The 18,375-nt window shown below is 48.6% G+C and overlaps 1 protein-coding gene across 4 annotated transcripts in view; it reads left to right on the top strand.

The window, feature by feature from the left end:
• Positions 1 to 18,375, top strand: part of Marchf10 (membrane associated ring-CH-type finger 10) — a 103,175-nt gene that overhangs the window by 56,277 nt on the left and 28,523 nt on the right. For 3 of the 4 annotated variants that reach the window (XM_051158872.1, XM_051158870.1, XM_051158871.1), the window contains exon 5: positions 12,035 to 12,187. In XM_051158872.1, coding sequence (XP_051014829.1) covers positions 12,035 to 12,187 — 153 coding nt within the window. Of the gene's footprint in view, positions 1 to 6,417; positions 6,951 to 12,034; positions 12,188 to 18,375 lie in introns of those variants that run through there. The other variant, XM_051158873.1, reaches the window with a different exon arrangement.

Below are 18,375 nucleotides of genomic sequence, written 5' to 3'. Positions count from 1 at the left end.
TCATGGTGGGAGGTGCGGGGAGGTGGGGTGATGACGACGACATGGGACGATGGACATAGGACGATATGGTCCAAGTCGGTTTCTCATTTGAAAGACTCTTAGTAAGATTTAGGTTTTTAGTTCAACTATCGTAAGGCCAGAGTAGAGCAGGTGAGGTCACACTGCAGATACAAGTTGAGGTTGAGTTTTAATTGCTGTACTCTGAGGGTAAAACTCAATCATACAACTCCATCCACCCAGTGTAATAGTTAGCCTCCTCACTAAAAACCTGGTAGCTGTTTGCTTTGTCATCTGTGGATAAAAGTCATTAGAAATGAGCCTCTGAGGTCTACTCCATGATTTTGTTTATTGATTAATTATACGGATAGTTTTTCAGACCGAGCAAGCTCCGAACCCACAACACTGACAAATGGGGAGTTGATTCACTTTCCATTCTATAAAACATCAATCCGGAGGGCTTATCAGACTAAACCCCACCAAGATCTAGGCAAGAGATCCAAGTTGACAGAAGGATAGCTTTTTCCCCAAACAGGAGATTTGACTTAGCAAATGCATGTTCAAGCCACTGTCTTGCTATGAGCTCAATGGGGCTGGCTGCCCCATTGTGCCCAGAAAGCACAGTGGCTTTGGAGGTGAATATCAGTGCCATGGAGTGAGAGGATACAGCAAGCTGAGATGTGTCCCGCACCTCCCCCATGGCAGAGCACTTGCTTAATGTTCACAAGGCCCCAGGTTAAAGGGGGAGGAACAGGAGAGGAGAAAGAGGGTAAGACTGGGTGCAGTGCACACACCTGTAATCTCAGAACTCGGGAGGCTGAAGTCGGAGGATCACAAGTTCAAGGCCAGCCTGGGTTACATAGTAAGACCTGGTCTCAAGAAGTGGACGAGGAGAAAAAGAAAGTTAGATTAAAAACAAGTCACTGGTGGCCCAGGAATCATTGGTTTAATGAGTGATAACTCTTGCAATTCCTAATTAACAAAGTGAAAGCTTAAAGATTTAAGCTGCGTCTGCTGAAGAAAAATTGTGAGCTAGGGACCAGTGGTGGTTGCATCCTTTAATTCAGATAAATAGCTGCTGTGACAGAGAAGAGGATTTGGTTCCCACATTAGCTCATCCAACTAACCCTAACCCTAACCCTGTTTCACATTTCCAAAGAATGTAGGGGTGAGCCAAAGTTGGCATAATGTCACCCAATCTAATTTCCACATGAGACTTAAGGAAGGTGGAACCGTGGGACACAGCTGCCTTCCAGATTAGCCGCCTCCCATGTTGTGTTATACCAGGCTTTCCCCTCAAATGAAAAACGTACCTTGAGAATTTGGCTGGCTTTCCCCTAACTCGGTGTTATGACAACCTATGTCATAGCGTCTTGCTGTATGTGAGCTGCACCTAGAAACTCAGACACGGCTGCTGGCCATCTTAGGCCACTCTGTGCCCTCCACAGTTACCTCACAGAGAAGATGCCACATGCTCACTGCTCCCCACAGGCTGTCCAAAGGAGGTCATCTGTTCACACAGCTGTTCCTGGACTAGCTGGCCCAGTGCCGCTCCTCAGCCCTCTCTGGACAGTGGTAACCGCTGCTCCCGCAACAGTGCTTTGGAGATCCAATGCCGGACTCTCACCCGGGCCCCCACTTCTTACTCACCATAGGTCTTTTGGCAAGGCACTTCTCTGTTCCTCAGTTTTGTCACCTATAAAATAAAGGGGCCAGGGGTAGAAACAGAACCTGCATGCTGAGTAAAGTGTAAAAAAACTCAGAGGCGGGCGGTGGTGGCGCACAACTTTAATCCCAGCACTCGGGAGGCAGAGGCAAGCAGATGACTGTGAGTTCGAGGCCAGCCTGGTCTACAAAGCAAGTCCAGGACAGCCAAGGCTACACAGAGAAACCCTGTCTCGAAAAAAAAAAAAGTGTAAAAACTCGGTGATAAATATGTGTTCAGCTGTTAACCAGTGCTGACCACTCAACAGATTGTGACATTATATCATCTAGCATAGAAGACTCAAAAACTTCATTTTCTATGCGTAATGTTCACCCTCTCCTCCCCTCTAGACATTTATTTCCTGCACGAACATTGAGGTGTATCTTCAAAACTCTCTCACAGGGGTCTGGAGAGATGGCCAGTGGTTAAAAGCACTTGTTACTCTTGCAGAGGACCTGGCTCTGATAGCCAGCACCTACACAGTGCCTCACAACCATCCATAACATCAATTCCAGGGGCTCCAATGCCCACTTCTGGTCTCGTTGGACACCAGACATGCCCACGGTACACGATGCATATATATACGCATGCAGGTGAAAGACTCAAACACATAAAAATAGATAAATCTGAAAGAAGAAAGACTTAATCTCTCTCATACACTTTTACTACATTCTGAACTCTCATAGCAAAAAAAAAAAAAAAAAAGCCGATGGCTAATCAGCCTTTGTTGCTCAAGCTAGAGATACCCATTATCTCCAGCAAGACACGGACAGCTTAGGCATGTATGAGGACGCAGCTGGGACTGACGTGCACTGGATTCAACAGTTCTCATTCAAGGATGGACCCTGGCGTAGAATGGGGTATAAGCCTGGCAGGGCTGCACAACAGTTCAGAATGCTATGAGACACAGAGCGATCGGCAGACCCCAGAAGCCCAGGGGCACACAGGGCCCACGGAGAGACTGTGGGGCTTCCAAGACCCATCTTTCCCCGAGACCTTTCCCAGTCCTAGCCTGGCTTGGAAAGGAGCTGCGTCTCCTCCCCTGGACATCTCGAGGCACCCAGAGGTCACTGTGACACGATGGTTCCGGAGCCTGGGCTCCTGCAGTGCTTCAGCCACCGAACCAGCTCCTGCTCCGTTTCCACCTGGAGCCAGAACAGAGTCTCCTCTAGTCACGCTCCAGGAAAAGGCATCTGGATGTGGTCCTAGAAACCTGCTTCCAAAAGCTTGCCCTTTAAAACACAGCCAAGTGTTCGGAAACGCTCCGCACTTATTATTAAGTTCCCCGGTCGTCATTGCCAGATCCAGAGGGATAGGAGGCGCGAGACCCAGTGTGCCTTACCGTGGCTTATCTTGAAGACCTGTTCTTGTAAAACTCAGCGAAAGCGGTGAATTCCGGCTTTAAAAGATAAAAGTCTAAAATAGCCTTGGTTGCTTTTGGATTAGGAAATGTTTATTTAAAGAGCAGTGTGGAAGAGGAATCTCAGGGCAAATCCAAAATCTTCATAATTTGCCTTGCAAGTAAATGCTATTGAAGATTTTCTCAGAAAGGACAAGGCTAATGAGTTTCTCAGCAAGTCCAGCTGATGCCCGACAAGTCTCCAAGCTGTCTGTGTAAGCCAGAAAACAAACAAACAAACAAACAATATAAATGAATCCTCCTGGCCTTTTGGAAAGCATCTTAATTCTCAGCCCATTCTTGCTGACTGTAGTGACATCATGGCTCAGAATGCCAGCTCTACCTTAGAGCCCTACAGATGTCAAGCTAGCAACCCCCCTGACCCCAGTAAGATGGGGCTGCAGCATTGCCCACTTTACCAGTTGGAGACAAGGGTTCAGTTGATGGGTATTGGCTACGCCTCAGGGAAATGTTGGTCCCCAGTAGTTCCCTAGCTTAGGAGGCCGACTCCTAGTAGTTCTAGAGGCCTGTGGTCCTAGGGTGGGTAGCTCTATGAGAACACCGCTTGGCCAAAGAAACTCGTTTGAGATGTGAGGGGCAGTATGACTTAGTTATAAAAAGCTGTAAGTATGTTGGTTTGTCAGTGACGTCACCTGTTTATGCAGCACTTTTAGGAATACTACAGCCAGCCTAGTGAGCTTCACACTGTCAGTAGCTATAAGATAAGGAAGAGACAGTCAGACGGAGGGAAGCCAGATGCAGTCAAGAGACCCAGTGAGTGGTACAGTCAGTGGATCCCAGGGCACAGGAGAATGGCTTTACCTCCAACAAATACTGAGAGAAAGGGAAGAGGTGAATCAGCTGTCAGCTTGGCACAACCTTGAATTACCTCGGAAGAGTCTCGGTGAGGGCTTGTCTGGGTCAGGTCAACCTGTAGGTATGTCTGCGGGTGGGGGGTGCTGCCTTGATGTAGGAACACTAGCCCCCTGTGAGAGGCACCATTCCCTAGGCATTGGGTCCCAAATGACGTGGGAGTCACGCCAAGCTGAGCACACGCAAGCAGCCAAGTGAGCGTACGCGCATTCGTCTCTCTCTGCTCTTGACCATGATGATGCGATCACCCGCCTCGACATGTGAGCCAAAACACACCCGTCCCCCCTGAGTCGTTTCAGGATGTTTTATCGTGGCAACAGAAATGAAGGTAGGACAGAGGGGTTGGAATGTTTAAGGATGTAAGCCTGGGAGAACTTGGTGAGCGAGTTGTGTAGATCAGAAGAAAAAGAGAAATCAAGAAGAACTCAAATATCCATCCAGGAAAAGCAAGACAGTGCAGGTGGCCTCGCCACACCTCAGGAAGCAAGAAGAGAAGAGGTACCATTCTGTAATGTCATCTTCACAAGGTGGATCCTGGACAGCGACATGGAAGGGTCAGGAAGCCTGTGGACTGGGACCCAAGGACCTTAGAGAGCAAGTGGCGGAGGCCAACCGAAGGAGGCGCATAGAGAAAACGTGAGAATTACAAACTGCTCCAATAGACGCTTAGGCGTGGACAACGTGCATTTGAATCCTCCCTAACCGGACACTCCTGGGCCTCTACTAAACTGAGACCCTCCGCTGTCGGTGATGTTTTCTATCAGATGGTTACAGTTTTCATCCTTCATTTTAGAATCAGAACTGATTTTAGCTGCAGCGTTTCACAAAGTTGTCTGGGGATAAGACTCTTTGGGGAGTTACTTCACGGAGATCCCAGCTGTTAGCTTCACATCGTTATAATGAAATGCCGGAGGTGGCTGACTTACAAAACATTTATTTGGGGGGCCGGTGAGTTGGCTCAGTGGGGAAAAGAACACTTGCCACCAAGCCTGATGACCCGAGTTCGGTCCCCAGGACCCACATGGTGGAAGGAGAAAACTGACTCCTGCAAGTTGTTCTCTGACCTACACACACACACACACACACACACACACACACACACACACACACACGATGCATTTTTTAAGTTTACAAAGTTTTATTTTGGTTCATAGTTTTTGAGGTTTCAACCCAAGGTTATGTGGACCCGTGGCTTTGGGGCCTTCGGTGAGGTCGCAACATCGTGGTAGGAGCAGGTGTTGGGGACAGAACTGCTACCTCATGGTCTGAAAGCAAAGGAGGAAGGGACCAGGGTCCCACAATCCCCCTTTGAGAACATAGTTCCATTGACCCGAGGACTTCCTACAAGGCTCTGCCTCCAAGTAGTGCCATCCTGAGCCCTGAACTATTAACATGCAGACCTTTAGGGGCTTTAATGGAAACCCTAGGACGGTCAGAAAGCAGAAGGCTCAATACTGTCCTGAGCAAAGTGCACAGAGGAGTCCCGTGGCAGAGGGTTAGGCACCCTTCCCCCAGGCCGGCTCACCAAACACTAAAACTTACGGGTCGCTTGAGTATGTGTGAGCTAAGACTGTATCTCTAAGACAGTCCCGTGCAGTGTTCACAAGGCTGGTCTAGAGAGGAGCAAGGCTACAGACAGCACAAGCCGCCTGCCTTGGACTGTAGATGAGGAAACAGGTTCTGAGAATATAAGCCATTGATTCAAGGTGACCTAGCTGGCTGGTGGCAGACATGAGGGAGTCACTCTGAACCCTGATGCCACCAGGCACACACACACTGCCTCCGGTGAGGTTGGCAGTTAGAGTGTGAGGTTAGTGAGCAAGTCATTAATTTCACTTGGATCCCTCTCTGGTCCACCTGCCTTCTGCCCATCCTCTGGTTCTTTTCTGTCCCTGTGATCCCACCAGGATCTCTCCGCCTCTCTCCTTTCCCCAGCTAACCCTGTGCAGCAGAAAGGCCAGGCTAGGGCATGATCGCAGCCTCCTACCAGGGGCGGGCAGCTGGAGAACCAGGGGAGAGAACTTTCTGGAAGGGAGACCCTGCAAGCCACCATCTGTTGCTGCCAGAGCAGCCCATTTGGCTGGCTGTGGGAGATAAGAACACAGCAGAAGCTTCCACACGGCTGCCTCGGGACACTCTGAGGAGCTTGCCTGGGAAGCACTTGCCTACATCTGCCAGGGCTGCGTGAACCCACTACCTGGAAATGGTTTGAAGGTGATACCACTTTGAATGGCTCACTCCTGTATGACTCAAACCTGAGCAAGATGCCTTCTGGGCAGGAGGCCAGGTCCAATTGTACCCGTGACACCAGACACATCACTCCCACCCCAAAAGAACCTCCTTTTTTCTGGAGTTTTCATTCATTCACAGACCTTTTTTTTTTTTTTTAAATGTCCTTTTCCCGTGAGTGCTGCTTCCTGATTGCTCTCTTTCTTTTGTGCAGGTGACAGCAGCGAGCACCCCCTGTTCTGTGTTGAATATTCCCCTTACTGCTCCGTCTTTGCTTTCTCCCCCGTCCTGCAGCCCAACACCAGTTACTGCTGTCTCCTCCTGCCTCTAGTTCCACCTGCCACCCAAGGGGTCCAGGGCCCCTCCCATTCCCACCCTCCCATCGTCTTCCCCACCTTTACCAGCCCGCCCTCAGGCCTGCCAAGCCCCTTGATCGGGTCTCCAGCGTCCCTCTGCTACTTCCCTGTCTCCCAACCGACTCCAGCCGAGACCCCTGTGCTGTGCCTACCAGGCCCCAGAAGGCCCAGTAAAATTTACCTCATGTGGTAAGTCACCCCCAGCAAGGCACACAGCACAGAAGAGTCAGGGACAGGGGGACAGCAGAAGGCAGGTGGACAGGAGCTAAGGCCAGAGCAACACCAGGGAGTGTGAGTGCAGGGGGCAGGAGGAGGAAGCCCGCGCTGACACTTTCCTTGAGATGAGCATCTACTAATGATAAAGGAATGAACGACCAATAAAATCCCATTGTCTCTGGCGATGCCTCTGGTTTCTGAACCCTCGCGTCAGACACTCTTTGGAACGTCACCTTCACAGACCGACAGGCTCTTCTGGGTCTGGTCTGATGATACCCTTGGCCAAGGCTACCCTGAGAGGGTGATGCCAGGCCAGCAGCTCTGAAAGCACACAGGCTGAAACTGAAAAAAATCCAGGCAGGACCATGCTGAAGAGGGATGAATTAAAGGGCGCAGTTGGTATTTATGGTTCTCTTTCCTGCCTACTTATTAGGCTTTGCATTTGCTAAAATCAAAAAACCCCACCTCCCGAGTTCCAAAATAAAACATATTTATGGTACATAATTAGGCTTTAATTAAAATCTCCTCTGGGTATGTGAGACAGCACACACTTCTAGCACACTCAAATAGGCAAATAGACGCGACCTATTATTTGTGCTGTACAGAAAGCTGCCTATTAAACCCAGGCGACTTCGGCGCATGCAGCAAAGCTGTAATTCTTCCCATGAGCCAAACGGAGCAATAAGCTTTCCGAAGAGGCGTCTGGTGACGGAATCTTGGCCCATCGTGGGCACCAGGGATAGCAGTGAAGGGAGGAGTGGGAGAGACAGAGGTTCAGGAATCTATTTTCCTCTCTTGGGTTGTTTTCAGTGTGCCCGACAAGCCGTGTCTGTGTACAGCAGATGAGACGAGAGGAAGCAGACAGTTCTCAGGTGCCTGGACTCAACATGGCCACTTGACAGGACTTGATTCTCAGTTGTCAGGGTCTTGTATAAATATGGGACTTCTACTTTTTCCCTTTCCTGATCGAATTATGAACTGTTACCCATGACAATTCCCCAGCAGTATCAAAACAAAAAACAAAAACAAACAAACAAAAAAATGAGGCGGAAACCTTTCACATAACAGCTGTTTGGTTTCTGGGCTCTTGGATGCTTGGACTCAGGAAGAAGGCATGGGCTCTATATTGTCCAGAACAAACGACACGCTTCCCCAAATCAACTGGCAGACAAGACACAGAGTTCCCTGGCAAACAACTTCTCCTCTTTGCCATCATGAGGAAGGCCCGTCTCCCAGGAGAGCTATCTGTGGCTTAGATTTCCTCCATGATTAACGCATGCACCGTGCTGTCATGAGGCCCCTGCTTAAAAGGTCCCAGCAGTCTGCTCACATAAGAACATGGTCCACATGGCATCTGAAACTCTTAAATCTATGTACACAGACGTATTGTTGAGCTCTCCTCCTTTGCGACCATAAGTACATGTGGCAGAGAAGACATCTCCCGTGAGTTTGCTTTCTTCCAGATCTCAAGGCGTCCACAGTGCAGCCATCTTAGACCATAGCCCTGAAGGTCATGACCAAGATGTCTTACTCATCCTTGTGAACCCCCAAATTATCATATGGCCAAATTATAATAAAAGGAGTTGCTATTTGCCTTTTGGATTTTTTTTTTTTTTTTAACAAGAAGCATGTAGGAGAGAAATCAACAAGAACCACACAAGAGCGGCAGCCGCTGAGTAAACTATTAACCTGTGCAACCTCTGTAGCAGCGAGTTTCAGTGCTCTTGTGGAAATGGCTTCCAGTTTACCACTGGTAGAGGCATTTCATGCTTTACGAATGAAACATCCGCCGGGTTTAGAAGCTAATAGGCACCGGATACTGAGTCAGGCCATGCATGTATACTATTGCTAAACATTACATTACCTAACAAGAAGAATCCCATTGTACAGCTGCAGAAAATGAGGTTCAAACTGCCTCTACTAACAGTGCTTGGCTTCTCACCAGTAGGCCTGGTAAAACAATCTCTTAGGTGTTCAGTCTTGTGTGTGTGTATGTGCACACGCACACGCGCGCGTGTATAAGAGTTTATGCATACCATGTAATGTAGGTGTCCACAAAGGCCAGAAAAGGTGTCAGTTCCCTGAAACCCAAGTTACACATGGCTGTGAGGTTCCTAACGTGGGTGCTGGGGACCAGACCCAGGTCCTCTGCAAGAGCAGTTAGTATTCTTAACCACTGAATCGTCTCTCCAGCCCCAAATGATCAGCTTCATTACTTTAGTTTGTTAAGAATTTAATAAAAAAATAATAGTTTGGGAAATTGCTTAAGAGATCCGATGCCCTGAGGTTGGGGGGGGGAGGCTTTCTGATCAATGAGTGCTTTTGATTTAAAAATTAATTCTAGAGCCGGGCGTGGTGGCACACGCCTGTAATCCCAGCACTCGGGAGGCAGAGGCAGGTGGACTGCTATGAGTTCGAGGCCAGCCTGGCCTACAAAGTGAGTCTAGGACAGCCCAAGGCTACAAAGAGAAATCCTGTCTCGGAAAAAAAAAATTAATTCTAATTTTAAAGTTCCCCATAGTTTGGGCTGAAGGTATCTTCTTATGTCCTGCCAGTCATTCTAGACAATTGTCATTAGTCTTGGACCATAACATGCAACATGCAGGCTGGCTAAGACCAGTTTCCTTAAGGAATCTACAGTCTACTGAAGGAGAAAAAAATTAAAGAAGTTTCCAATATTTAAATATTACAGGTTATTCAAAACCAGGAATAAGGGCTCTAGAACAGGTAGAATCAAAGCACTTGGCAAACAGAAAGCCAGACCTGAAGGATCTTGGGTTGATGCTGGCTGGGGAGGAGCGGCCCCGTGGAAAGAAGGCTCAATCCCCAGAGCGATGTGGATGGAGCAAAGCGCGGGTGTCAGGGCTGCGTGGCATTCTCCCTCCCGGGATGTGGAGGATGGCCAACTGTTCTGCTGACAAGCACAAAGAAAGCTCTCCAGGACCTTGGGCCAGGTCCCAACCTACTGGACTTGGCCTGTGCCCAGGCCTGCCCCTTGCTTCAGTTCTGTCTCTTACACACACACACACACACACACACACACACACACACACACACGACAACCATTACAGTTTTAAGCAAACTTTGTGTGTGTGTGTGTGTTTCTTTACAATTCTTTTAATTTTAGTGTCATTGTCAAATAGTTTACAGTTTACTTACATATTCATTCTTTATATATAGATATATTTATTACTTTATTCATATTATATCTAAATTGTTATCCCATCACTTGTATCCTCCCATTCCTTCCTCCCTCCTGCTTTCCCCCTACTCCCCTCCTCTATGACTGTGACTGAGGGGGACCTCCTCACCCTGTATATGCTCATAGAGTATTAAGTCTCTTCTTGGTAGCCTGCTGTCCTTCCTCTGAGTGTCATCAGATTTCCCCATCAAGAGGACATGGTCAAATATGGGGCACCAGAGTTCATGTGAAAGTCAGTCTCCACTCTCCACTCAACTGTGGAGAATGTCCTGTCTATTGGCTAGATCTGGGTAGGAGTTTGAAGTTTACTGCACGTATTATCCTTGGCTGGTGCCATAGTTTGAGCAGGACGCCTGGGCCCAGATCTGCCCATCATAATTAAAAGAATGCCACAGCTTCTGCCTCTGTTGGCTGAGAGGGGAGAAGCAGATCTTGATCTCCAAGGGCTGAAAAGAGGGACAGGCCCTCTGGTGAGGCAGGAGCCTCTGGCTTCAGTCAGCACAACAACTCCGGATGCTGAGACGCTCTACCAGAGGCAGTGCATCCTCCCTCGCACCACCCTTCCCTTCCCACCCCCCTCTCAGAGACATCAAGTGTCATCACAACCCCCACGCTCTCCAAGGGACACGCTCTAAGTTTCTAGGGAACTTTTCCTCCCCCTCTCTGGCTACAGCCACAGCATTTATTTGCCCTAAGTTGACCCAGTGCCACCATCAGCTCTGTTCTCCAGGAAGTTCCCTGAGAGGCAATACCCCCTCTCTGCCTTGAGGCATAGACCCACCACCACCTTCTCCTGGGGCCGGTCAGAAATGAGTTGGCCATATCGCTGGATTCAGCTGGGTCTCAGAGGATGCGAAGGAGAACTCTCATGCCTTCCTGTGTCTGTGTGGAAACTATTCCTGTAACCACAGACTACACTCAGGAACGTAAATCCAGTTGTCCTCACGTGCCAAGAAAGCCTGGGCTCTCGCACACCAGCCAGGGGTCTGTCCCAGCCTCACCCCTGTGCTGCCTGCTGGCTACATCTATTTATGAACTATCCCAGTCTTCAAAACGGGGATGAGCCAGGAAAATTCCCTTGGGGGATGTAGTGCAGATGTTGATGATTTAACTGCCGTGTGAGCCCAAGAACTTGTGGAGATGCTTGGAAAATAAACTCCTCCCACACTCACGTGCACCGATGCTAGATACATGTGCAGCCACTCGAAATGCATGTGCGGTCATACATGCCAACTAGAAACCTGCTTCCAAATGAGAATTATGAGAAAGTGTTCCCTGGGGGACTTGGTCCATGGCGGGGGTGTCACCGTCGTCTTTCATGGAGGTGAGTGGGCATGTGCTTGGCACCTTCTTACAGGTCATGTTTGATGCTAAGTGTACAATAAGTAGGTAGAGACACGCCCCTTCAAAAGATGATCCAGACCCTGTTGAGTTCCGGGGGGAGTGTAACCATTTTGTATCCCCGAGAGCCTCCTCAACAGCAGCAGCACCTATGAATAGGAAGATAGAAGCTTTATAGTAAAAAGGAAAGAGGAGCTGGAGAGATGGCTCAGCTGTTAAGAGCACTTGATGACCTCCCAGAGGACACAAGTTCGATTCCCAGCAAACACATCAAGTGGCTCACAAGCTGTAAGCCCAGTTCCTGGGCATCTGACACCTCTTCCTGGCCTCCCTGGGCACCGCAAAGGCCCATATGCATACGCATCAATCTTTTTTTTTTTTTCCTTTAAGTGATAAACGAAAAAAATCCCTTGTACTCCCTGCTGCAGAAATCACAGATTTTTATGAAGCCTTGTGAAATAGTCATAATATTTTCATTTTCCTGGTAGGGAAACTGAGGCTTGGAGAGATGTGCCAACGCTTTCATGGCTACAAAGCGTTCAGACTACATTACTCCTCTCTTCTCTGAACCCTTGGCTCGATGATTTTAACCCTACAACACCTCCCCCCCCCGACCCCCACAAACACACCACCTTCTTTGGTGATTTTTTTTAATACAGAAAGTATTTGTCTGTTTAAAAAAAAAAAAGTTATTGAAAAACTTTTGCACCTTTCAGCATCACAAGTACCAAAGATTTTATCAAGGAAGAGGAGGCCAAATCTGGGGAGATTGACAGTCAGCCCAGAAATGCACAGCCCAAGAGCGTCTGGGCAGAGAAGCAGACAGAGACCACAGCTGTCAGCAACGGCACCAGCACTCCTGGGAGCAGGTAAGAGCTGCGGCTGCCACCCTGGTCCTCAGGGAGCACTGGCACGTGCTGGGACCTTGTGGATTTCTTGTGGCTTTTCATCATCTTTGCGTTTCTGAGTTGGAGAGTTACCCTGAAGTGAAATACATGAGGGGTTCAAAATTGAACGCTCTGATAACAGGTTTATTTTTCTTTTCTCCAAGAAAGACCGCCGGGGAAAGGGGTGGGTGGGGTTGATCTTTTATTTCTCTCTTCTCTTCCACTCTGAGAATGACTGCACGCTTTTGAGTGGACTCGGGGCCTGGAGTGGGTGGAGATGAAGCCGGCAGTTCTGGGGAGGTCCCACCGAGCTGTAATGCCCACAGACATCAGGGAAAGGAAGACTGATGTCCGTGGGTGGCAGACTGCCCACCTCCCTCAGGGAGCTTTTCCCTTGTGATTCCAAGGTGGCCACGCCAGCAAGATCTTTTAATGTGTAAGAAATAGCTTCAAAAGGAGAGCCGGCTTCATTTCAAAGGCTTGGCTTAGTGGAGCCTTCCTCTCCAAGTTTCGGGCCTGAGCTGGCATCCAAAGGCTCACACTATGCCCCCAGCTAACACTGCCACCCACTCCTGCAGTGGCGCCTCCTTAGGACTCTTAAGAACGTGGCATGCCACAGACAGCCTTCCACACCTTGTTACCAACCAAACGCAGCAGCCTTCCAGCTTAAATGACATCTACTTAAACATGGCGGTGGATGCATGTACAACCTACGGGTGCTTGCATGACCAGCAACTGGGGGCAACTGGAGTACAGGTGAGCCTGTAATGGCAGCCTGTCCTCAGGGGCCTCCAGGAGCAAAAGGCATAAGCCTTGGAGCAGTCTACAACTCTAAAACCCTTAATTCCCCTTGTCCTCTGAACAGTGGGGTCCTGGGCGGTCACATGGCCCCTCCAGACTCCAGCTCTCTCTCTCCTTAAAAGAAGGGTGGAGAATCCTACTTTGCTGACTATCACAATGACTAAGTAAAATAAAACACAGACCAGTGCTGGGCACACAGTAGGCCCACAGAGAAGGCACAAAATGATTGCTCGCACCTAGCTGCCATCTCCCCAATGGCCGTCAATAAATTTTAATATACAATTGGAAACTGAGGTTTTCCATGAGTGAAACAGTTTATATAAGCCTCCACCAGTACCCAGGATATGTCTTCCTTTACATCAGGGTCCATTAGGGGTTTGTTCCAGCTTTCTATTATAGTGGGGCTCCTCATCGTCCCCCAGTTGTAGCGTTCCCTCAGTTCCTTTGATGAGCCAGTGATGTGAACCATCCTGGGGAGAGACTTGGTACTGGTGTGACCAAGATAATATACAGAAGCTCTGAAAAATCAAGTTGTTTTTTTTTTTAAATCACATGTAAACACAGAATGGAAGGAGGGAACATAGCAGACAATTTCACAGGAGTCCAGGAGACTGATAAACGTGTTTTAAGTGCAGCCACAATAAGTTCACGTGTGAGTTAAAGTCAGCCTACCAAATCGGCTGTGGTTCTAAAATCATAGTTGATGCTGGCAGGAAAGTGACAATAAGCCTTCCCGGGCACTGTTGTGCCAGATGCTAGCGACACAGATGGCTGATGATCCTGCTATGACAGAGATACCTTCCTGTCCCACCTGGAGGGCAGTGTGGTGCAAACTGTCTGCAAGGGAATTTGGCAATGTGTGCCAAAGCCTCTGGAAGGCCCATACCTTTCTACCTGGCAATTCCACTTCCATCAATCAATAAAAGGAAGATAAGAGGACAAGCTGTCAAAGAGAAGTGAGCAAGGCTATCACCACAGTGTGATACGTGGTACAAAAGCCTCAAAACAAGAAAAAGAAAGTGTGTGTGTGTGTGTGTGTGTGTCTGTGTGTGCACTTATGCACATATGCACACACATGCTGGGGAGCTAGATCAGAAGGACCTGAGTTCTCTCCCTCAGAACCCACATAAAAAACGTGGGTTATAGTGGCATCTATCTGTGATCTCAGTGCTGGTGAGGGGCCTGTGGAAATAGGCAGGCCCCAGGAGCTTGCTGGCCACTTAGCCTAGCTGAATCAATGAGGACCCAGTTACTATCCTTTTGCTGTGATGAGATGCTATGACCATGGAAACCTACAAAAGAAAACATTTAGGGGTTTGAGAGATGGACCAGTGGATAAAAGAAAGCATTTAATTGGGGGTTTACTTACAGTTTCAGAGGGTGAGTCCATGACCATCATAGTGGGGAGCATGGTGGCAGGCAGGCATGCGCTGGAGCAGTAGCTGAGCGCTCACATTCTGATCCACGAGCAGGAGGCAGAAAGTGTGAGAGTGGGCCTGGAGTGGGCTCTTAAAACATCAAAGCCCATTCAGGCGTGGAGGTGCACACCTTTAAACCCAGCTTGCGGGAGGCAGAGGCAAGCAGATCACTGAGTCTAAGATCAGTCTGGTCTACTGAGTGAGTTCCAGAACAGCCAAGGCTACACAAAGAAACAAACCCTGTCTCAATGGCCTCCCCAACCACCAAAAAAAAAAAAATCAAAGCCCACTCACAGTGACACACCTCTCCAACAAGGCCACACCTCCTAATCCTTCCTAAACAGTTCCACCAACTGGGAACCAAACATTCAAACATGGGAGACTATGGAGGCTGTTCTCATCAAACCACCACAGCCCTGTTTTTAAAAAATGAGGTTGAGTTGGGTGTGGTGGTACACGCCTTTATTTCCAGCACTCGGGAGTCAGAGGCAGGCAGATTGTTGTGAGTTCGAGGCCAACCTGGTCTACAAAGCAGAGTCCAGGACAGTCAAGGCTACACAGAGAAACCCTGTCTCAAAAAATAAAATAAGATTGAGAGCAATTGTGTACAACACCAGACATCAAACTCTGGCCTCCATATGTACATGTACACTCATGGATGTGCACCCTCCCCCCCAAAGACATATGTAGATATAGATACAGATACGCACACACACACACACACACACACACACACACACACACACACCACCCCGCATATGCACATACACAGCAGTAAGAGAAAAGTTGGAGACATTATGACATATTCACATAGTGTAACTTTACACTATAATTATGACAGTATTCTTGAAAACTAACAACAACAAAATATTTAAAGAAAATAGAGTATGTACTTGTATGTACAGCAGTAATGCCACTTTTGGGTTTTTTGTTTTTGTTTGTTTGTTTGTTTGTTTTAAACAATGCCTCTAGATAAGGGTTACACGTCTTCAGGGAGGGGGTGGGTATGGGAAATGAAATACGAAATGGGTTTTGAGGCCTGTGGTAAACCACAACACATATTTCCACCTCAGGTACTTTACTTAGTGTCCAAACTCTGAGCCACGGCTCTATTGCAGGGTCAAGATAACATGGGGGTGCTGAGTTCTCAACACACCCTGAAGTCCAGCACCTGAGCAACTCCCCACTGGGCTCTTGCTTATGGGAGCCTTGGACCAGCTCATCTTCTACCATCCCCGAGCTCTCACCAAGGGTCATGGGCCACATTTATAAACCAAAAGGAGGGGAAAAGGAAAAAAGAAAAAAATATATTATTAGAATCCAGGACAGTCTGGTGAAGTCCAAAAGGAAATCTAAGGCCAAAGGCATAGCAAACAGGCTGGGGCCAAAGCAGGGCCTCAGAGAAGCATCCAGCAGCTACAAGGCCAGGGCTATGAATAGCACAGCCCTGGCATACCAATTGAGTGTTTATTCCCAGCCCATAGTGAAACACAGACACACGCGCGCGCGTGCGCGCACAAACACATATACATACAGATATACACACACAGACACACACAAACACATACAGACAGACACACACTTACATACATACACACACACATACACATATATACAGACACACACACATACACACACATATACATACAGGCACACACACAGACAGACACACACACGCACACACAGACAGACACACACACGCACACACACAATTACATGATACTCTGCTTGGATTTTAAAGAGGAAGGAGATTTGGTGACAAGGAAGTGTGGTGACACTGTCCCGGGTGTGCCTAAGGAAGCCTCAGCAGCATAGCACATAGCTGAGATAGCTCCTGCCTCAGAGGCCCCTGTCACACCACGACAGACAGCGTCTGTCCGTGGGTCTCCACAAGATGTGTTTCAGAAGCCACCCAGTGATTTCTCTCATCCTGCCCACTGAAGGCCGAGCCACCTGGACTGTTGGCTCCAGGGCAGCTCCTCAGCATGTCACAGAGGGGTGTGTTCAGAGAGAGGAGGTGGCTCGGGGCAGCACTGTTTAATTTTGGAGACCCTTTTCAAGGTCAGAATGAGAAATGATCGAAAAGATCCATCATATTGCCTGTGTCGCTTTTCTTCTTTTAAAAAATAGAAAGAAGGAGGTCAGTGGGAAAGTGTTTCACTTGCAGTCATGGAGACCTGAGTTCAATCCCAAGAACGAGTGTGAGGAAAACACACAAAAAGTAACAAACCAACCAACAAAAACAGGTGTGGGGACACATACTTTTAATCCCAGGGCTGGGGAAGTAGAGACAGACAGATCCCTGAAGCTCCAGGCCAAGTAAGAGAATCTAATCTGCCTTTTTAAAAAAAGTGGACAGCACCTAAGGTGCCCCCTAGCCTCCATACACACACACACACACACACACACACACACACACACACACACACACGCATGCACACACACACACGCACGCACGCACGCACACACATCAGAATTCCATTGGCTGTATCCTAGATAGCACTAGTTCCTCAAACACGAATCAACCCAGTACCCTGTTGGTTGGGCATCCAAATCTACTCCAGTTCAGACACAGCCAATTCGTCCTTGAATTGTTGACACATCTCTTGCTGGGGTTTATAAGCCCCACGAGGGGCCCAGTAGGACAGTTTAACTGATTTCTGGAAGGACTGATGAGTAAAGATTCGCACTGTGTCGCCAAGTGTCCCATGCAGCTACCAATAAAAGAAGCTTAGAGAGTATTAGGACATTAGTGAGCCGAGCTGTGGCTCCCCTGCAAGGCACCTCAATTAAAGGCGGTATTGACTTGGCCCCAGCCCAGCCGGCTGCTCAGCGGATTTGCATTTCCCCCAGCAGAGCAGTTATCAAGAGCCTTTGCACCCCGTGGTATCCTGTCCACTCAACAGGCGAACTGATAAGGACAGCCGCGCTTCATCAGATCTGCAGAGGAGCAGAGAGGGGCACAAAGAGGGTCAGCCACGTCAGTAGGGAGGAAGGAGAAATGGAATCAGAAAAGCACTTTCAACTTTTTACCCACGGGGGGGGGGGGGGTGGAAAACCTTAACCACAGGCATGCATCCCAATAGAGCCCACTGGTTCGGTGAGGAAATGGCAAAGCCGGCAGAAGTTCTTAGGCATTGCCCAGGGCAGTGGTAAAGAGCAAAAGCCCCAGAAGGCCTTGGTTCACACGCTTGATGCTTACATCACTTGCTAGGAATATGATTTGGGGCACATCATGGGACCTTCCCCTAACCTTGGTACCCTCTGTGAGAGCATGTGGTGTGAGTGCACTATCTGTCTTATAGGCCTTATAGTCTGGAGCTTACCAGTTCAGCGAGGCTGGCTGGCTGGTGAGCCCAGGGATCCTCCCATCTGCTCCTCCCCAGTTCTGGGATTACATGTGTGTGCCACCACACCCCACAGCTTTCCTTGAGTCCCTGTGATCCAATCCAGGCCTCTGGCAAGCTCCCTACGGTCTGAGCCACCCCCGTCAGCCCCACAAAGCTAAGTTGCAAATACATGGTCTCACTGATAGAAGGTCCCCCTCACTGGATAAACTACCGGGCCCTTCTGCCCCCATCTCCTCACACCTTATAACCCAGAGGTAGAGATTCCGTGGCAGCTAGGAGTTATTTGTCTACTAGGAGCCAATAGCAAAGAAGAGATGATAATTTCCTGGGAGCTTTATAACTTTTATTTACATTAAATAGCAAACTTGATCCCAATCATTGTGTACCTGGGCACTAGCTTCTAGGACCTTCTTTCCAGTCTATCAAAATAAAACTGTACTTTTCTTGTGTTTTTGAAAAGCTGTGAGTGAAATAGGAATGTCAGGGTGAGAAAGGTTTTGTAGAAGTCACTCCCACATCGCTTCCTTTCTTTCTCCGTAAGTACAGAGATGTATAGCCATCCTTGACTGAGCAGCTGTACCAATCTTCTCGAAGATCCCCC

Source organism: Acomys russatus, chromosome 16 (genome assembly GCF_903995435.1).
Source record: "Acomys russatus chromosome 16, mAcoRus1.1, whole genome shotgun sequence".
NCBI classification, from domain to species: domain Eukaryota; kingdom Metazoa; phylum Chordata; class Mammalia; order Rodentia; family Muridae; genus Acomys; species Acomys russatus.
Note: the sequence above shows the minus strand (reverse complement) of the source record. Positions and strands in the feature narration are given on the sequence as shown.